At 36.4% G+C, this 20,524-nt stretch overlaps 1 protein-coding gene across 9 annotated transcripts in view; it reads left to right on the top strand.

Moving 5' to 3' along the window:
* Positions 1 to 20,524, top strand: part of HOMER1 (homer scaffold protein 1) — a 149,715-nt gene that overhangs the window by 50,427 nt on the left and 78,764 nt on the right. For all 9 annotated transcript variants that reach the window (XR_007150337.1, XR_007150335.1, XR_007150333.1 and 6 more), the window contains exons 2-4: positions 3,629 to 3,785; positions 8,250 to 8,381; positions 11,913 to 12,005. Coding sequence is in view for 5 of the 9 variants with exons in the window: in XM_047849832.1 (XP_047705788.1) it covers positions 3,629 to 3,785; positions 8,250 to 8,381; positions 11,913 to 12,005 (382 nt within the window). In the remaining 4 variants the exon portion in view is untranslated. The remainder of the gene's footprint in view (positions 1 to 3,628; positions 3,786 to 8,249; positions 8,382 to 11,912; positions 12,006 to 20,524) is intronic.

Below are 20,524 nucleotides of genomic sequence, written 5' to 3'. Positions count from 1 at the left end.
CTTTTTTCTCTACTGTGGTTTTCTCTACTGTGCTCCAAACTAATATTTTTAAGTTTCCATTCTGACAGTTTTATATGCAAACCCTTATACACATCTGAACTTGGTCAAAACTTCACTCATCCTCTCCCATTTCATTCTTCCTCAAACCCAGACTTCAGTTTCTGTTTCCCAACATGGCTAGTGGCACTATTGACATTTCGGTCTGGTTCTTTCTTGTAGGGGGCTGCTCAGTGCATTGTAGATGATTACCGATGCCCCTGGCTTCTACCACCTAGGTGCCAATAGCAGCCTCCCTCAATTGTGACAACCAAAAATGTCTCCAGAAATTGTGAAAGGTCCCAATTGGGACAAATCACCCCTGATTGAGAAACAGTGCCCTGCAACCAATCTGTTGCTTAATTTTACTGATTCTGTTTTCTAAATTTACCTTTAATCCCTCCTCAATCTTCATTCCATTCCCTAACTTCCATTCCTCTTCCTTCCTTCTTTCTTTCCTTCCTTCCTTCCTTCTTTCCTTCCTTCCTTCCTTCCTTCCTTCCTTCCTTCCTTCCTTCCTTTCAGGTTTTATTTATTTGTTTTTGAGAGAGAGAGAGCACAAACAGGGGAGGGGCAAAGAGAGTGAGGGAGACACAGAATCTGAAGCAGGCTCCAGGCTCCAAGCTGTCAGCGCAGAGCCTGATACGGGGTTTGAACCCACGAACCATGACTTCATGACCTGAGCTGAAGTCGGATGCTCAACCGACTAAGCCACCCACGCACCCCATTCGTCTTTATTTCAAATACTTCAGTTTTTTTCATAAGAGTCTGACTAGCCTTCTTGTGTTCAGTCTTGTTTCCTTCCCATCCACCCCTTCAGTACTGCCAAATGTGTCTTTCTAAAATGTGGAGCTGTTCTCTATTTACAATCTCTGAGTAGTTTCCAGAGGGGACCCACATGAATTGGCTTCTCTCTTTAGCCTCATTCTTCAAAGGCACTCACACTCACTAAGGTTCTTGCTACACCTACCTGTGTTCTATTGCCTCTTCCCACTGTTACCATACTTTGTTTCAAATTCTACTAAGACATCACATTCTCCATGGTAGCTCTTGGTCACTTATTTCCAAAGAATCTGTCATGGTAAAGAGCATTTTATTTTTTTGACATCTGTCCTCCCTCATCATTTTCAGGGGCAGGGACCATCTTTATCTGTTTTTGGCTTGTAGATATTCAGTAAAGGTGTGAACTATTTATTAGTATGCCTTGATAGATGTAGTAACTTCCTTGTTACTTCTAGGAACTCTGTTCCCTGTGTCAGCAGTGAAATTATTTTCCTAATATTTTTAATCTAGAGTTTGACAAGATTTTGACCAGAAATCTTGAACTGTAATTTTAAGAAGTCACCTATTCAGAAGAGAATTGAAGAAAAGCAGTGTACTTGGTTGATACTCAAATTCGTAAGGCACACTTGTAAAACAGCTAGTTTAAAGATTTTTATTCACAAGGGAATTGAATTTATGGATTAATTGTGCAGATTAATATAATTATGTGAATTAAAATGTGGAAAGTATTTATAAGACTCAAAACACTAGATTTCCGCTGATAGGGATTTGTTGATTGGTCATATAAGATGTGTAAAGGCAATATCATTGTCTTAACTATTTTTGTTTCTTATAAAATACATATATTGCAACACCCTGCACTATTTAGAAATTTACTGCTTGTCAAATGGGGGAGAAGTTGTTAGATAACCCTAGAGTTCCTACTTCCCTTCCCTCCATGCCCTAAATAAATACATTTGTGTGTTTGGGTTTTCCTGTGGATTGGAACTAGTTAGTTACAGTCAGGCTGACCAACTCCACTACACCTAGAACTTTAATTAAAATGTGAAGAGAAAAAAAAGCCTCAAGGTTTGTAGGGCTTTTTGGAAGATAACCCAAGTGTAGCCTCACTGAAAAATTGAAGGATTAAAGATAGGGAAAGAGGGAATGAACTAGACCTTTCTCCAATTCAGAAGAGTTCTTCAGGCACAATGCCTTGGGAGGTTGTGAAAAATTATTTGTTGAATGAATCTATATGTAATATGAGTTAAGCCAGAAGTGATGACTCTCTGCTTCAGTTTTTAGGGAGTGGCATAAAATGTATCAGTTGCTTCACAACAGATTCTTAGAATAAGAAAAGTTGTTATGGAGGTTTCCAGAAATAAAGCTGGGTGGAGCCAGGTTACCTACAGGGAAGGGGCCTCCCTTTCATACCTGCTCTCCAAGGGCTGAAGAAGATCATAGACATATGTGACACCCAGCCTATTACTGTTACCTGAAGAGTCGTGTTGCCATGGGCCAGACTTGGCTTGCCTGTTTTCTAACTTCTTCTCTTCCATACTCTCCTTTCTTTACTGGTTAAAATTCTCTTTAGGACCTTATGTAGCTTTAGGAAAGGAAGATGTTGTGTAATTGAAAGAACTGAACTTTATTTGGGCTCAAAGCAAAAAAGCCTGGTAAAGGCTGTTTCCAGAAGAACTTCTACTCAGAACTTGGAAAATTTTGCATTCTCATGCTTCTGTTGCATATATATCATCACACGCTTGTTTTCCAGACTGTAAAATAAGCTAATGATATTTTGGATACACATTTTTTAATAGTTTGGGTTCTTGAAATTATTTTTAAAATCTGTTTAAGGCCCTACTCAGTAAAAGATACTATGGTTGTGAGCTACCTTGTTTTCTGTATACTTTTTAATATAGTAGAGGTCAACTTTTCTCAGTAAGTTTATTACCTGTTACTGGATTAATCTAGTTTTAAATAGGTGAACATTTTTAACCTAGTGCTTATATAAAGTTCTTGTATTTTAATAGAATATAGTCGGTTCTCATTATTTAGAGTAGTTGTGTTCTATACAGGCATCACGAACACTGAATTATCAAATACTCAAAGATTGCTTCTAGGGGATACAGAGAGTTAGGTTCCTACAAGCCTCCGATCACATTTTCATCAACCAGTGAATACATAAGCTTGTTTTATGTGTGTTTGTATTTAAAGACCCCTCATTTAATATAGACAATTGATTCATTACCATTGAACTCATGGCCAACAGCACTATAATTCATGCCTGAGCATAGCTTATAACGTTCTCTCCGTAAGACACATCACAGCCTTCTTGCATCCAAGAATAGACCGTGCTTCAGCACTATGCTTGGGAGCTGTTTTACACAGTGAAAACACCAACAAAAAGCACAGTATTATGAAATGCATGGTGCCAAATAGATCACAAAAAGGACACTTGTTTATAGTATGGGAGCTGAAATAAGGCAGAGTGTTGCCTTGATCAACCTCAGATGGAAGCATGCATGTCAGGCGATTGCATCTTTCCACTACAAAAGACTAAGAAGGTACCTCAAGTACTGATTTTGGAGTTACAAATACATTTTAGTGAGTAGACAGATTCGTCACATAATGAGAATGGACTATAATTGTTTTAAAGAAGCTTATGATTGAATACTTACAGTATTCAAATATGGAACAATGTTTCTATCGTCTTGGGGGATGTGGGAGTTTTGGGGTAAGTGGAGTCATCCTCACAGATTTCATGTTCTGTTGTCCAGTGCAATAAAATGACTGCTTTCAATCTGTCATTTTATTTTCTGCCTGATAGGGAACAACCCATCTTCAGCACTCGAGCTCACGTCTTCCAGATTGACCCAAACACAAAGAAGAACTGGGTACCCACCAGCAAGCATGCAGTTACTGTGTCTTATTTCTATGACAGCACAAGAAATGTGTATAGGATAATCAGTTTAGATGGCTCAAAGGTAAGTTATATTCTGTTTAAATGATCTTGCTCTTTTGCTTTTTATAGTAGAGCATCTTCTGTTTTATTTGGGGAATTTTCATCTTTATTAAGATACAATATTTCCTTTTGAGTTTTAAAAACTTCAAAAAGCCAAAATTGATCATTTTTAGCAACACTTTTTGTCTTTTTATCTTCTAAATTACTTGGATTGACCACCTTATTTATATTGAGTTACATTCCAAAATATTCTACAAATTTTAGGTTAGTTTATTCAATATATTATATATTCATTGCATATCTATTACATGTCAGGCACTATGCTAGTTGCTAGGAATATAGTGGTAAACAGAATGGACAGTTTCTACACTGTTGGAGCTTACAGTCTAGTGAGGAGCTAGATTTCTTTTCAGATACACTTTTGTAGATTATTCAGTAATTCTAAGTTCCTAAATGGTATGAAGTCTGGTCAGTGTCAGCATTAAAGCTGACATCCCTTACTCTGAAGGGAAGCATGTGGACAAGACCTAAGTTTTTATTTTTAGGAGAGGCAAATAGTATAATGTTTAAGAGCATGGACTGCCTGGGTTCATATCTTAGCTCTGCCATCTACTAAGTTTTTGACTTCTGGCAAATTACTTCTCTGAGCCTCATTATTCTTAGTAAGGATTAAGTGAGTTAATATCTGCATAGCACTTTGATCATTGTCTTATAGATAGTATGCCTTTCAAAGGGGGGAAAATTCCATTTTTTATCAATGAATTTTGAATAAGAAATACCAAACATCAGATTCTGGATAAAATGTGTATAGAAGGACAAGGGTTTCATTCTTCTCCTTCACGTTTTTTTTAAAGCCATGAGGCCTTTGAACTTGCAGAAATTTTAGCAGGTCAGCCCAGGGTCTAAGCACACACTCTAGACCTAGACTCCCTCGTTTGAATTTTTGCTCTACTGCTTCCTAGCCATGTGACCTAGACCGAGCAAGATAGTTCATGTCTTCACACCTTAATTTTCTCATCTGTAAAAAGGAACTAATAAAAACACCTACATCATTACACCATGGGATTCATGTGAAGATTAAGTAATTTATGCAAAAACACATAAAGGGTGTATAGTAACCACTATACAAACACTGCTCTTGTTATCGTTATTAATATTTTTAGGCTATTAGGTATTGCCTAGTGGTTTGGGGAAACAAAAGATAATTTAATGCTCAACTTTCAGTTCATTTTCTCTTGTGCTCACTGCTTATCTCCTTAACTAGATTACAGAACCCCAGGGGCTATTTGCCCCTTATCTTCTACTTAAGTGACTAGTACGTATTTATTAGAATAATTGATTCTCTTTCATTTTTACTTGGAGGATTTTTTAAAGGACTTGAGAAATGCTAATAGTTAATTTCTATAAAACTTCTTTAATGAAGAATAAGTTTGTCATATTTTGTAACTATTTAGTGACATCAACAGATATTAATTGTTGTGATCTCAGCCACTAGAATATTAATTTCTTTCTTTTCCCTGACTGGAACTTTCAGTTCTCTATAATCTGTATTTCCCTCTTGGCCCAAACCACAGATAAGATGGAGTTTTATCAGATGGGAGACTTAAATAGAATAAAGTTCAACTGAAGTATTCCCATGTCCCATGTGATTAAGTAACTCTTATGTGTCCTTCCTTCTGAGGCGATAGGAACTATTGCTTCTGGCCTCCATTCTTGAGTATACTTTGCAGCTTGTAAACATTACACTCTTTTTTTAAAAAAAATTTTTTTTTCAACGTTTATTTATTTTTGGGACAGAGAGAGACAGAGCATGAACGGGGGAGGGGCAGAGAGAGAGGGAGACACAGAATCGGAAACAGGCTCCAGGCTCTGAGCCATCAGCCCAGAGCCTGATGCGGGGCTCGAACTCCCGGACCGCGAGATCGTGACCTGGCTGAAGTCGGACGCTTAACCGACTGTGCCACCCAGGCGCCCCAACATTACACTCTTAAATAGCTCTTGTGAACAAGTTTTTATTTATTTTAACAAAATCTACCCTCTGTAGCAGTTAAGATTTCTATCACATGTTCCATTTTCTAGTTAACTTTTTTAAAACTGATGCTGGTAACTACTGCAGTTCCCTGCAGGCAGAGTTGTTGGTAAGCAATAGTGTAAGCAGAGTGGCTTACTTGTGGCTGAGTGTTTTCTCCTCCCCGCCCCACTTCTATTTCTGCACTGCGTGATGAGTTGGAAAGCCCTTAGGTGCCCCTGATTAGAAAATGTCCATTTGTTCTCATTTAATGCCCTTACTGTGCATGTAAAGTTTGCTTAAAGGCTTTCTAATCATGCTGCAGAGACATCAGCGTGGCCGAGGGCCAAGATAAGGGCACTACATGATCCGTAATGACACAGCATTTCTACCTGTTTTCCTTGAAAGGATGGGAACTCTGGGATTGAGAGAAAATTTATTTTAAAGAATTAAGATTTTCCTTTTAAGTGGATTCACCTTCAAAAAATTCAAACCATTCTATTCAAAGAATTCTAATGAATAATTTTTTTAAGTTTTTTTGGGGGGCAGGATGGAGCAGAGAGAGAGAGTGGGGGGAGGGAGAAAATCCCAAGGAGGCTCCCTGCTGTCAGCACAGAGCCTGATGTAGGGCTCAAACCCATGAACCATGAGATCATGACCTGAGCCAAAACAGAGTTGGACACTTACCTGACTGACCCACCCAAGCATCCTATGAATAATGTTTTTTAAGTGTGGGATCGTCTTTCATTTTAAAGTTTTTCTTCAGTGGTTAAAGAATCCCTAAGCAAGTAATCCCCAAGACAAGTGGAGGCAAGGAAAGGTTCAAAATGGGGATTAAAATGGGACTATTAACCTTAAAAGCATCAAGAAGTTCATTTGAAAGAGCTGAAAGTGAAGGTCTGTGACCTACAGCAAATGGGTCATTTTTCTTACAGGTTTTCTTACAGATTTTCTTATAAAACCTATTGCTACCTCACTTTTTGAGAGTTACTGAGATCCCATGTAAAATGCCCTTCTCTCCTTGAAAACACTTAGATCTCAGCTCACAAGCACCCTCCTCCGGGGGAACACTCAAGGACCGCCAAATCTAACCTAGTACCTGCCAGTCCTTGCCTTCTAGACTCCCTCTCTCTATCAGATGCTGGTCTTACAGGCTTCGCAGCACATAACACTCTGAAATTACATTGGTCATTTACTTACGTATATGTTAATTGACTGACTGTTCTTGGTTTAGAATGTAATCCACAGTTACATTACCGTTCAGTGTTACATTTCAACTCTCTAGAATTGTGCTTGGCATTTAATAGGTACTCAGCAAAAAAAAGTTGCATAACCAAATGATTCCATAACCAGATTCCTTACCTTTTGTTATATTTTGTTATTAACCATTTGTTAATATATCCTTTTCCATTGAGTCTTTTCATTTCATGACTACCTGCAATTTAGAGTACTTTGTTAGCCACATTTTACAGAATCTAAAATGACACGCTAGGAAAAGCAGCTTTTGAACTGAAGGGTAAGGAGGTTTGAGTATGAGTATTTAAATTTTGTCACAAGTAAAAATGCTTAATCAAGGGCAAGGGCTCTCATAGAACTACAGATAACACATCTGCTTTTGCGACAGAAAGCAAGGGGCCAGCTACTCTTACTATCTTCTTTAGTAGGACAGGTGTCATACATTATAACTTCATCAATACATGCATACTCATAAGTATTTATATTTGTGCTGTTCACGTGTTCAATAGATTTTGCTTTGTTCTGAAAATGCTTGATTTTCATTCTACATTTGGTAGTTCACCAAAAAACTGCTTATGAATTTGGTAACATGTTTATTTCTATTATTACTGGAATCACTTTTGTAATCTGAATTTTGGAGGGCATTAACTCACTAACTTAACTGATTATATACTTTTATAGTACTGGCAGTGAGAAGGTACTTCTCTTAATATGATACACAGTAATAGTTGGAATTTATTACGGTGTTCACCAAAATCAATATTTAATAACACCAAAATACTAATTTTTTTTTTAATTTTTTTTTCAACGTTTATTTATTTTTGGGACAGAGAGAGACAGAGCATGAACGGGGGAGGGGCAGAGAGAGAGGGAGACACAGAATCGGAAACAGGCTCCAGGCTCTGAGCCATCAGCCCAGAGCCTGACGCGGGGCTCGAACTCCCGGACCGCGAGATCATGACCTGGCTGAAGTCGGACGCTTAACCGACTGCGCCACCCAGGCGCCCCCAAAATACTAATTTTGTAAGAAACTATGTGTTAAATAGAAATGATAGTGAATCTCAGTATCATGAATTTATACCACTTTGTGGGAAAAGAAGTAAAGTATATATTTAGGGGTTGTTTTTCCCTTGAGTAAACTCATTAGAAATCCTTTGTTTTTTTACAGAAGTAAATAGTCCTGTGTTTAAATGCCTGTTCGCTAACTTTTGGCTTGTAACTCATATTTATTTTATTTTTTAGGCAATAATTAATAGCACCATCACCCCAAACATGACATTTACTAAAACATCTCAGAAGTTTGGCCAGTGGGCCGATAGCCGGGCAAACACTGTTTACGGACTGGGATTCTCCTCTGAGCATCATCTTTCAAAAGTAAGTCAACTCATTAGACTACGTGGAAATCTTCATCTTCAAATCATAGGTCTTAAATATATAATAGCAAATGAAAAGTGTAAAATATAGGAGAAATTTAATACTCTAGAATAATTATAGTGATTTTAAAGCAAGAAGTGAGAGATCATTGGATTTCACTGTCAATTGGGAAATAATTTATACACATTAAAAACGGTCACCATTGATAGAGAAGTATTTGGGTGGTTAACTCTCTGTATGGTAGTTCACATAACAGTTGGGGATTATCACTTCTGAATGGATTTTGCCCAGGGATTAGCACCCTTAGTGGAGATGGTCTGCAAGAAGGTAAACAGCAAGCTCTTCTGAATTGTGAAAACGTAAGCTGATAGTGATACAGATTTCAGCTTTTTGACATGACAGCAGGCACTTAAAAATTACTTTGTTTAGAGAAAATGGTGCTTTCTCTGAGAATTACTTCAAACTCTGTAATATAGTACAGAGTGGTGAGATCTAACAAACACATGAAGAGTTCCTGCAAGATACTGACCAAGTGAATGACTGTGGCCAGAAAGGCCAACAAAATACAGAACGTCACCAGGCTAATTACTGGAAATAAAAGAGTTGTCCCGCATACCAGCAGCAGCTTGCAGTTTTTATACCAGCAGTGCCTTGTGGGTGTCATCCACAAAGACTAAGGCAAAGGAAACTGTCTCAGGATAAGATACTGATCAAGGAGATGAGGAGTACTCACTTGGCTCGTCAGATTTTATGCTCACCAGACCCAAAGATTTATTCTTTGAACTTCTCTATTTGAAATGTTGAATTAAAAGGATAACCCTACCTTTCACAATAATTTGATGCCTTTTGGGAGTTACAAATGTTCAGCTTCAGGGTCATCAGACTCTTGTAGGTATACACTGTTTATGTTTACACTGTAAGCTATTCATTACACAAATCATTCTGATGCTTAAAAATAAGTTCTTTTTAAAAATAATCTTACGTTTTTGTGAATATTGACTCGTGGGTATAGTTAGATCAATAATTGAAGTAATCTTTGCTTCCATTTTTTTTGGTTGTAGACATTACTTAACATGGTTGTTTTCAAATATTTTTATTACCTTTAATATAAATTACAGTTTAGGGACCAATTTTAAGGCTATTTTAACTTTTGCCTTCATGATTATAAGTCCATTCTCTGTAGGATGATGAAAATGAAAAAGTGTTACTGATTTGTTTTCTGTTACACCCATCTTACTCTCTAAATACATTTCTTGGACTGTGGTAAAGGTATGAATTCTAGATTCAAAGTATTTCAACATAGCAGGGACACAGGTATCCAGCTGAGCATTGCCCCTCCGGAAATAATCCCCTTAGGAAATTACACATTTGTTCTAATAATTTTGCCATTACTCAGATAGAACCTTTTTGGAACTTCCTTTTGGAATTGTCTATTAAAGTCTAGAGCAAAAAAAGTTGATATATTACCCTTGCTAAATTTCTTGACAGGAACTAAATTGTGGATTAATTTCTCAAATAAACTTGTATGAAATGATTTTTGGGCATAAGTAATTTTGACTGCAAATTAAGTTTTTGTCACATCTTTGAGGTTACTGGGCAGCTAGCTAATGTGGCAAAGTAATAGCTTATTAAATTCTGTCAGTTATACTGTATCCTTTCATTTGATCTTTTTTTTCTGAGAATGGCTTTTATATTTCAAGAATTTTTCCTCTTTCAAGTTAACATATACTTACTATCATATCAACCTTACTGTAACATATACAACTATCATATCAACCTTACTGATAGTGATTCCTAGTATTTTGAGGGAGAATCTACATTAAATAAACTAGACTTGGCTCCAGGAATTATTCACTGGACTTGGCTCCAAGAGTTGGTGATCAGTCTCTTCATAATGTTTTTGTCCAGAGATGACAAAATCATGATTTATTTTCCATGCTACCTTAAAGACCATTGTTGCTGCTTTATAGACTATAGGGGATCCCAAGGAGTTTATAATCTTTTACATAAATGAAGCAAGCATGTAATTATTCTGGCTTATTTTATCATTAAAAACCGTAAATGAATCAAAGCATTATAAGGGTTTTAGAAAGTCTGAAGGCAATTCTAGACAAGGATCTCTCAAAATAAGAGAGAGTAGCAGTATTGAGAGAAATGTTTGGTCCCTAGGGTTGATATATGAGGAAAATTGCAACTGTGCTTGGATTGTTAGAGTGCTTACTAAGTTGTATTTTGTTACCATGGAAACGCAAACCTATAAAAATTAACAGTAGTGTGAGCCTTTATGAAGTTGAAAGAGTTTTAAACATTAACTATGTTGGAATGCTAGATGAGTGTAAGAAAAACTGTGTTCTACTTCAAATTACATTGAGAGAAATTAATTATGGTTTCCTTTTTATTCCATTTACACAAGTGTGAATGAGACCTTTTTAGCTTTGTGTTCAGATTACTTGAACAGAATACCTCCTTACTTGAAAAAGGAGTAGTAATATACATTCAGTTCCCTGATCTACAAGTTACAGGTGACAACTTTAATGTAAGAAGGAAAGTTGTAATGAAAACTTAAATTTTAGCCTTCTTCCAAATGTCCAAGGCAGGTTAGAGTACAATGACCTTTCCTTCCCAAGTTTTCCTTTTCAATATCAAAATGAAATCAGGGTTGGCTTATGGGGTTTGAGTAGGGAACCATAATTTCATATTTTAATTACCAGCTCTAGCTGGTGCTTTAAGTTGCATAGAGATTTTTGACTTTTTAATTTGATTATTGTGTAGCCTTAACTTACTCTGAGAATAATGTAGACTGGTTTCCACTTCCAAAGCAGTAATAGATAATCTTTGTGGCTCTGACATTTCTAGATTACTATGGATTTGTAGGAATTAGCATTTTATGTACCATAGTTTGTTGTTGTTGTTACCAATTTTAAAGACCTTTGTGGAGTTCGTGTTATTCCTCTCTGCTGTTGTACATTAGCTGTTTAAGAATCTTCGGAAATGAAGTTTTAGTAATGCCATTTAGCGATAATAGTAAATGTTGCCATTTATATTGTTGAAAATAAAAAGCCTCACATAATATGAGAGTTTATGTTCCAGTAAAATTTAAAAGCACACTCCAAATACCGAGATGTTTATGAGTAAATACCTAAAAGATTCATTTTTTTCCCTGTGATAAACAAAGTATGCTAATCTTTACTGATTCCACTCCCATCCTATACTCTGCACCTTGGTCTTAGTAAAGTGTATCTGAACACTGAGGAAGAGACGTAGATAAACTAGCTGACCTCAAGTTCTAAGTTAGTTATCATGATGTCTTTGACTGCAGTTTGTCCAAGGAGTTTGTAGTGTACAGATAAGTGTTTGGTATTAGATTTCTTTTCCCTTCATTTTCGTATTACACCTATAATTGATTTGATGGCTACGTCGCTTATGTTAAGAGTCAGTTATTCAGCAATTAAAAGAAAACCAAGGTAAAAGTGGGCAGTGAGACCTGTTTTTATTTTATTTGGTTAATGTATATAGTCTTTATACATTCAGTTCGCAGAAAAGTTTCAGGAATTTAAAGAAGCTGCTCGACTAGCAAAGGAGAAATCACAAGAAAAGATGGAACTTACCAGTACACCTTCACAGGTGGGTATTTAATTTCTATTCCTATTTTTGAGCCTTACTCGTTTCCGATGGTATCCTTTATGCCAGGGTTACATTTGGGAAAACAATGGCAAATTTAAGGTAATTTCCAAAGTGGACATAGAATATGCCCTTCACTTAATCTGTAATAGTGGAGAAAGGTGGTTTTTTGCTGTGTGCCAATGTCTGCAAGAATCTGGGGAGGAAATGAGTTTAATAATTATAACTCAGATTTTTTGATGTGCATATAACTTTAAAACAATCATGTGTAAAAAGCATAGATTGGCCTAATGTTTTATGTTCTGTGATGGTCAATCACAAGAGGAGACACAGGAGAGGCCCAGGAAAATGAGTTTATTGTACTCACAGGTCTTAGAAAAAGGCAGCATAGCATACATCTGAGGGGCACATAGGGAAGCCTCAGGGTGGTCAGGAGGCAGAAAGCAGGAGCATGGGAAAAGCTGAGGCTAGAGCTATATTGGAGTTTCCTTGGGAATGGCAGGGCAGGGTAGACAGTTTATTTGGCTTGTTGAATAGTTTCTGTAGGCTCTAAACTTATAGGGTATTCCCCTGTTGCCTGGTATCTGGCTCTGGGATGATTAAGGCAGAGGAATTTTGCATCCTGGGTGTGTGGGCCTGATGAAGGAGGTATAGCTCTGCGTTGGTTAGTTTGCATATCAAAGGCATGCCCCCATCTTACCTCCTTGCTCTAAGAATTGGCTAGCCAGAAAGGTTTTTTTTTTTAAGATGTCAAATACATAGAAAATTAAAAAAAAAAAAAATCTGTTTTATTTGATTTTAGGCTGTTTTCCTTGATTTTAAGTGTAATTAAATCTGACAGTTGGGACATCTTTATACTTAATACTGAGACCCAAACAATTTTCCTTTAACAATTGATTTAATACTGTGACTTGCCCATCATAATCTTCCTTCATTTGGAAATTAATTAGATCTCCGAGTTAAGTTCCTTAAATACTCCTATTTCAGTACTTTTATAGAGGTTTTAATGTACATGGTATGATTCAACTTTTTTAATAGGCTTTTCTAAAATTCATTTTCAGGGATGCCTAGGTGGTTCAACCAGCTAATGTCCACCTCTTGATTTTAGATCAGGTTTTGATCTCACAGTTCGTGAATGCCAGACCCATGTCCAGCTCTGTGCTGAAAGCATGGAGCCTGCTTGGGATTCACTCTCCCTCTCTCTCTGTCCCTCCCCCCACCTCAAAAATAAATAAAATAAAATAAATTTTTATTTAAATTTGTGCCCTAAGTGTAGAGTTCAGGTTTGGGCTGGGTTCTTGTCTATAGCAGTTGTTTTTGAAGCATACTCAGGAGTTTACATGAAAAGGAAAAATCAGATGTTATAAATGTTTCTCTGGAATATTGTCAGTAGTAGCAGATTTACATAAAACTTGAGGAAGTAAATCGGAGTTGCCTGGGAATTTAGTGACTAGCCATTTTTGAAATTGTTTTGCTCTTCACCTTCCACCTCACACCTGGCACCCCACTGGGTTTTGATAAATCCTACTGGTATAAAGAGTTCGGTGGGTTTTTTTGTTTTTGTTTTGTTTTGTTTTGTTTTTACAGAAAAAGAGAGCTCTGTTAACTATGCTTAAAGTACATATTTCCTCATAGATTAAAGGTGTGCCAAGGCTCCATTGTACCTCCTCAACATTTGCATTGACCTGGAATAACATGAATGATCATTTTGAAACTTGGGTTGAATCTCTCTTCCCTAAGTGCTACAGGAGTTAGAGTATACTTTTCATAAAAACCTATTTAAAGTTTAGTACCAATACATGTTGGGAACTCCAGGTCCTCAGGTGAATGATTCTAGCATTGTAAGAGGATATTACAGCACATGCAGTTAGAGAATAAGTAAAGGACTCCAATAAAATTATAATTGATTAGACTTGGCTGTTGTACTTAGTTCTTGTTTCTCTGATCATAACATGTCTTTATTTAATTGGCCATGAGCAAGTTGCTGGTAAGATATCTGCCCCTCTTTGGTGGTAGGAATGTCTTTAAGCCTTCACTTTCATCAAAAGAGTATATCCAAGATGTTTATATATGGAAAATACTATGAAATAGAAGGACTAAAAAAGATCTTAAGTTCATCAGTATTTGAGAGCCAAAATACACTGACCTTAAGTTGTCTTTTCAAAACATTTGAAGTCTGGTTGCTAATTTGATGTACAAAGCAGAGTAATATTTTTTAAAAAATATACTTATTTTCATTTCCATTTCCTCCCCCTCCTTTTTGTGACATTCTCTTACATATGTCATTAATATCTCTGTTTTACTTTGAAATATATGACTGCTGGCCACTCTGATTATACTCATCTGGAGAGTAGAGTTTGATTCTCCCTGATTTAACCTAACCTGCTAAATTAACACTCTGCCTGAAGAATAGACTACTACTCAGGAATTAAGGGGATCAAGAAGTTAAATGGAATAATTGATAGTGGTAGTCACTCAGTTGGTCATAGCTTTTGAAAAGTATGGGTTTTCAAGTGAGACAAACTTGTACATAATTTTTTTTTTTTGTCACTATGTGATATTGGGAAAATGGCTTCACCTAGGTCTGTTCATACATGTGTAACATGAGAATTACATACTTACACTACAGGATTGTTGGAGAGGATAAATATGATAATGGCAATGTCAAATGATAATGGCACTAATGTAGGTTTTATAGCCTGTTTTTTTTTAATCTGGGCTCCAGCCCTTACTAGTTTTTTTTTGTTTGTTTGTTTGTTTTGTCTTTTTTTTTTAATTTAGGCAAGTTATTTTTTTTAATATATAAAATGAGAATAACAGTATCTCCTAAAACTAATATAATACTGTATGTTAATTATACTCGAATTAAAATTAAAAACTTGATGGAAAAAAAAGAAACAGTATCTCCTTGGAGGGTTGTTGTGAGAATTAAATGAGGATTACAAAGTGCTTATTATATAGTAAGTGCTTAAGTGCTAACAGCTGTTATTGGTGATGTGGCCTGCATCAGAGTACCCTGGAAAACTTATCAGAACACAAAATGCTGAGTCCTACTCCTGGCATGTCTGATTTAGTACGGCTGAGATGGAGCCTGAGAATTTACATTTCTGATGACAGCATTCCAGGAGATGTGATCTGGGGACCACACTTTGAGAAGCAGTGCTGTAGACAAACTATTCCTCATCCCTAAGGGCATGTAATGAAGAGAGTCGGGCATTTAGAACCGAGTTAGCTGCTTCCCCATTCTTAAATTCTTGGGCTAAGTTTGTACACTTGATAGAATGTGTGGTCATGTCAGATAGTCTTTATGTTGTCTTTATCAGGAAAACAACTCCAGGAATAAGTTGAATCATGTATTTGTTGTTAGTCTGTTTCATGTCCTTCTTTAAATAACAGACATTAATTTAGAACTTCTCCTCTTTTGGAGATCTTCTCTTCTTGTGTTTCCATGGGAATCTTTTAATAATCTTGACATAAAATCAAGAGGGATGATTGGCTTTAAAAGGGGCTACATAATCAAAATAATGCAATTTTTTCTTCACTGGAGTTTAGAAAAAAATAAGTTTTAGCTGACAGTTCACTAAGACTTTTAAATGGAGTGAAATATTAATGCATTAGTTGTTTGTAGTCAAACAAAAGTTAGGTTCCCCCCTCCCCATATAAATTGTCAGGTTGTATAGTATTAGATTTGTTGTAGCCTCTTAATCTATATTTAGACTAGCTTTTTTCCTCAGATTTTTAAAAATTCACTTTATAGAAAAAGTAGAATATGTCTGTATATGTATATTTAAAGAAGGAACAAAGTTTCTTTAGCTTTGTTATAAATACCATAATTTTTTAATGTTCATTTTATTGGTAAATTGTATTTACTCAAATGAGGCACTGTTTTTTTGTAACTGATTGTTAGTATCTCTGTGACTAGCTATTTGATTTTCTACAAGTCACTTGACCTGCCTGGGTAGTAGTTCTTAAATCTGTAAGGTCAGAGGTTTGAATTATATGATCTCTTTGGACACTTCAAGTATAATAAATCTCAAATACTTCAGATTTTCTTAAAAAAGGATGTTACTTGCTATACATGGATTTTTTTTGAAAGGTGGTCTGTATTAGCCAAGTGTTACTACTATGAACTGTATTAGTTACATATCTAGCATACAAATATACCATTGGAATTAGCGAATGCCTATAAATTAATGTGATAATTTCTTACTATCACATAACAAAAGTGGTTTTACTGAGCCAAATAGCTCAAAACAATCTCAGGAAAGGTTCACTAGAATTCTCTGGATATTATGGTTTGCTGTCCAAAGTAAGGACAGTGGACTTAAGAGTCTCTAATCCTGTTATTTGCCTCAGTGGAGTATTTATCCATTTCTCTATTGGGTTTACCTCCTAGGTGTTTGCAGTGAGAATAGAGAGGAGGAAATAGATATGACAATGGTGAAATTGACCCAACTTGGAGGAAATACAGCAGTTGAAGGAATGGTGAGGGAGGCTGATAAAACAGGAGCTGGATGTTTTTGAAACTTCTATTGTTGTTTTGTAGCATGAACTTCAGAAGATTTCCACTTCACATACTGAATTTGTATCCTAATTGAGCATCAGGGGATGTGTCCTGTATGTAGTTAGATATTTTGAATTGGAGCGAAGTCTCAAGAGTCATCAACAAGTGAGTATAGTTAAAGCTATAGGAGAGAATGACATCATCCAGAAAGAAAGTAGAATGCAAAGATAGGGGAAGACAGGGTCACAAATTGTCATTTGAAGATTGTCACTTAAATTGAGGAAGATACAGGGAAAGACACTGAAAAGTGGTAGGAAATGAGCCAGCAGGAAATGTTAGCACAGAAGTCAAGAGAAGAGCATTTTCAGTTGGAGGCGATGATTTGGCAGTGTCAGAGGGGGGTTCTAGTAGGATGAAACTTAAGAGTACTTTAAACCTAACTGGAGTTCATTGGTAATTACAGGTGGACTGTTAGTGAAGAAAGGACAATGCGAAGTAGTTTCTAGAATTAAAGGAAGTAGAATTGGTGATTTTAAGGTATTCTTGAGATGGAAATGTTTGATAGTGAGAATAAGGTCACAAATACTTGTTTCTTTTCTATGAGGAGAATTAGAGTCAACATGATAATCTCTGGAGGATGTGAAGCTAAGAATATTTCTTTTATGTATGTGTGGGAGTGATTTGAATATGTTTTTAAATGTAAGGAAGGAGTCAGTAAAGGACAAAGAGAAGAATAGAAAGAATGGATCATTGATGGAGCATTGTGCAGGGGAAGGTAATGTAAGCGAGGAGGTTAGAGACAAATGAGCCACTTCTTCATCTGAGACAGGAGGGAAGGATAAAAATGAATTCAGATACAGGTAGGAGGAAGACCGAGGAAACCCATGCCAGTTTATTTCTATTTTCTCTGGATGGAAGAGTTGGGTCATTCACTGAGAGGAAGGACAGCTTGAAGAGAGAGGAGGCTTGAACACAGATTTGGAACAGCTGTTAGGTAAAGTAAAAAAGAAGAGTCCAGTGGGAGTAGTAAGTAAAATTAAAGCTTATTCAGTATTTCAAGAGCATAATTGAAGTCAGAGCTCAGGATTATTTTCATGACACTAATCAGCATACCTAACAGTATTTTCTCTCAAAACTTGATAGCTTGGGCACGTAAGAATAGAGAATGATGGTTCAGTTGATGAGAAATTGGAAATTGGCAAGATAGTTATTGTGGAAGGTAAAGGAATCCCCCAAATTGGGATGATGCTAGTGAGAATATCATTAAGGTGATTGGCATTCTGGTTTAGGCTGAGTGTAGAGAGATTGCACCTCACAAAGTAGGATAATTGCAGAGGGCCAAAAGATACCAGGTTAAAGAGCAGGTTAGGTTGAGAGGATAGGACGTTGTACAGCACCTATTACCTGTTGGAATCAACATTAGTAGTTGATAAGTTAGTGAAAAAAGTCAGTTTCGATGATGAAGTTTTAAAAAAATCTTTAAAAATTTGTAAAATAAAATTCAGTAATACTGTGTTTTATGTATTTGCCAATATTTTTATTTAAAGGTCAAGTGTTCTCTTTGAATATGAATCTTGATTGGAATTCCATGTTCTTTCTGACACAAACCATGTTCATTAATTGTCAGCAATTTCCTGTTTTCCTTTAAGTAGAGCTGACTCTTGTCACTTGCAAAGAAATCTGAGTATGATAGATTTTTATGTCATTTTTCTGATACTATATGGGTAGCATATAATGTATGTTATGTAATCGTTTATTATATACAGCGACTTCAATAGTGGATTTTATTTTCTAGTCATTTACCTTTTAGTCATTTCAAAGCATGTAGTTTGATTTTCATCAAAATAACCACTCTAGGTTTGCATTCAGATTTTCTTAATTTGTATAATATGTAATTGAACTATATAATGATATGAATACAATTGGCATAAACATGTTTGGGACAGATACAGCTGATTCTTGGTTATCATTTAATGCAGCTGGTAGGTACAAGAATATGCAGAATAGAGATTAACCCAGTAGCACTGTGCATCAGTCCGTACACTTCACATAGGGAAGGAAGAACATGAGTTAATCTAGAACCAGGGTACAAAGAGACTCTGTGGTTGTCAGAAAGTGGGATTTCAGAGATGGTGACCAGGTAAAGGGAATGCTTTGTGATAGTAGACATTTATCTTAACCTTATCTTCCTTTATATATCTTTTTGCCCTTCTGTGTCTCTTCCCTAGCATTTTCTTCCGTATCCACAGCCATGGGAACTCAAAATCCTAAGGTTGTCCCTCAGTTTTTCCTGTCTGAGCCTCTGCCCAGAAAAGAGTATTCTCATCTTCATTTAAATACAAGCGACAGGAAATAGAATAAGTCTTCTTTGAATATTTGTTAAATGATTAAGAGAAGAGGCTCTGTTTTACTTAAGTCAGAAAGGATGAAACTGTAACAGGAATTTTCATTTAGTCTTTATTGGAATTAAAGGGAAGATGTTAGTGGTATTTAGTCTAGTGGGGAAGGGCAGTGCCATCACATCCTTCCGGCCCACCCTCCTACTGCAGCACAGACACCAGAGAGGATGTTGGTGATACTACCCTAAGGCCTGGTGACAGGGCCCAGGGCATTTGTTTTTCATGTTTTACGTTTTCGTATTTTATGTTTTACATTTTTCATTTCTTTTATCACCTTTGGTGTATGTATATACGTACGTACGTATATCAAAGAAGGTATTGTGTGATAATTTTTTCCTTAAAATGGCCATATTAGCTTAAGAATGTCTTTCTAGGGGCACCTGGGTGTCTCAGTCAGTTTTAGGCATCTGACTTCAGCTCAGGTCATGATCTCACTTCGTGGATTCAAGCCCCACATTAGGCTCTGTGCTGACAGTGCAGAGCTTGCTTGGGATTCTCTCTTTCCCTCTCTCTCTCTGCCCCCTCCCCACTTTGCTCACTCTCTCTCTCTCAAAATAAGTAAACTAAAAAAAAAAAAAAAAAAAAGAATTAACAGCATTGTAGAAACAAAAAATGGAATGTCTTTTTAAAGACAAATTACCCTTTTTTTCTTTGAAAAGTTTCTAGTCAAATAAATACATCTCCAAGTTTTTTATTTTAATATTTGAATTAAAGATAGAAAATTTTGACTTTATGGAAGGTACACCTTTAGGGACACCTGAGTGGCCCAGTGGGTTGAGCACCTGACTATTGATTTTGGCTCAGGTCGAGATCTCACAGGCGTGAGATTGAGCCTGCATTGGGCTCTGCACTGACAGCATGGAGCCTGCTTGGAATTCTCTTCCTTTCTCTCTCTCTCTGCCCCTTCCCTGATTTCTCTCTCTCTCTCTCTCTCTCTTTTTCTCTCAAAATAAATAAACATTTTTAAAAATTACACAAAATTTAGATTAAAAAAGAACTAGATGTTTGGAATATGTTAACAGCTGTGCTATTTTCAGCATATATGAAATTCCTGGAAAGTTTCACAGAATACTTTTCACTACCTGTGGGGCAGTTAAAAGTCAAAGGAATCTCATTTTCCTTTTATGCTCCAATGCACTGTTGGAACTCTTTCTTAGGATTTTATGAATTTTTAACCTGCTTTAAAAAAAAAAAAAAACATGCTCTGGGCTTTTTGTTTTCACTTTAGATATAATGTCTAGGGTAACTAAATCTACCTTTCATTAAATATAGCTAATATTCAAGTTTTCTAATGAAAAGCTTGTTGAATTGCGATACTGGAATTGTCTTAGCCTCGATCGCTTTCTTCCTCTCCTTCCTTCTTCCTTTTTCTCCTGCCTCTGAAATGGTTTTTCTACTTCAGTAACATCAGCTTTCCTAATCCCCCCAAGACCCATGCACCCAAACACTCATTTTCCCCGGAAGGCAGTGAGAACCAGAAATCAAACAACTGTCCCTCTTAGTTGTCCCTCTTTCTTCTCTCTCTTTTAATCCTGATCTACTTTTGTTCCTCACACTCATATCAGTCAATTCTAGCAAATCTCTAGGTGACTCCTTAGTTGCTAATGCTGGTTATGCCC

The sequence above is a fragment of the Prionailurus viverrinus genome, chromosome A1 (assembly GCF_022837055.1).
Source record: "Prionailurus viverrinus isolate Anna chromosome A1, UM_Priviv_1.0, whole genome shotgun sequence".
Lineage (NCBI taxonomy): Eukaryota > Metazoa > Chordata > Mammalia > Carnivora > Felidae > Prionailurus > Prionailurus viverrinus.
The sequence above is the reverse complement of the archived record's forward strand: the minus strand, read 5'-3'. Positions and strand labels throughout refer to the sequence as shown.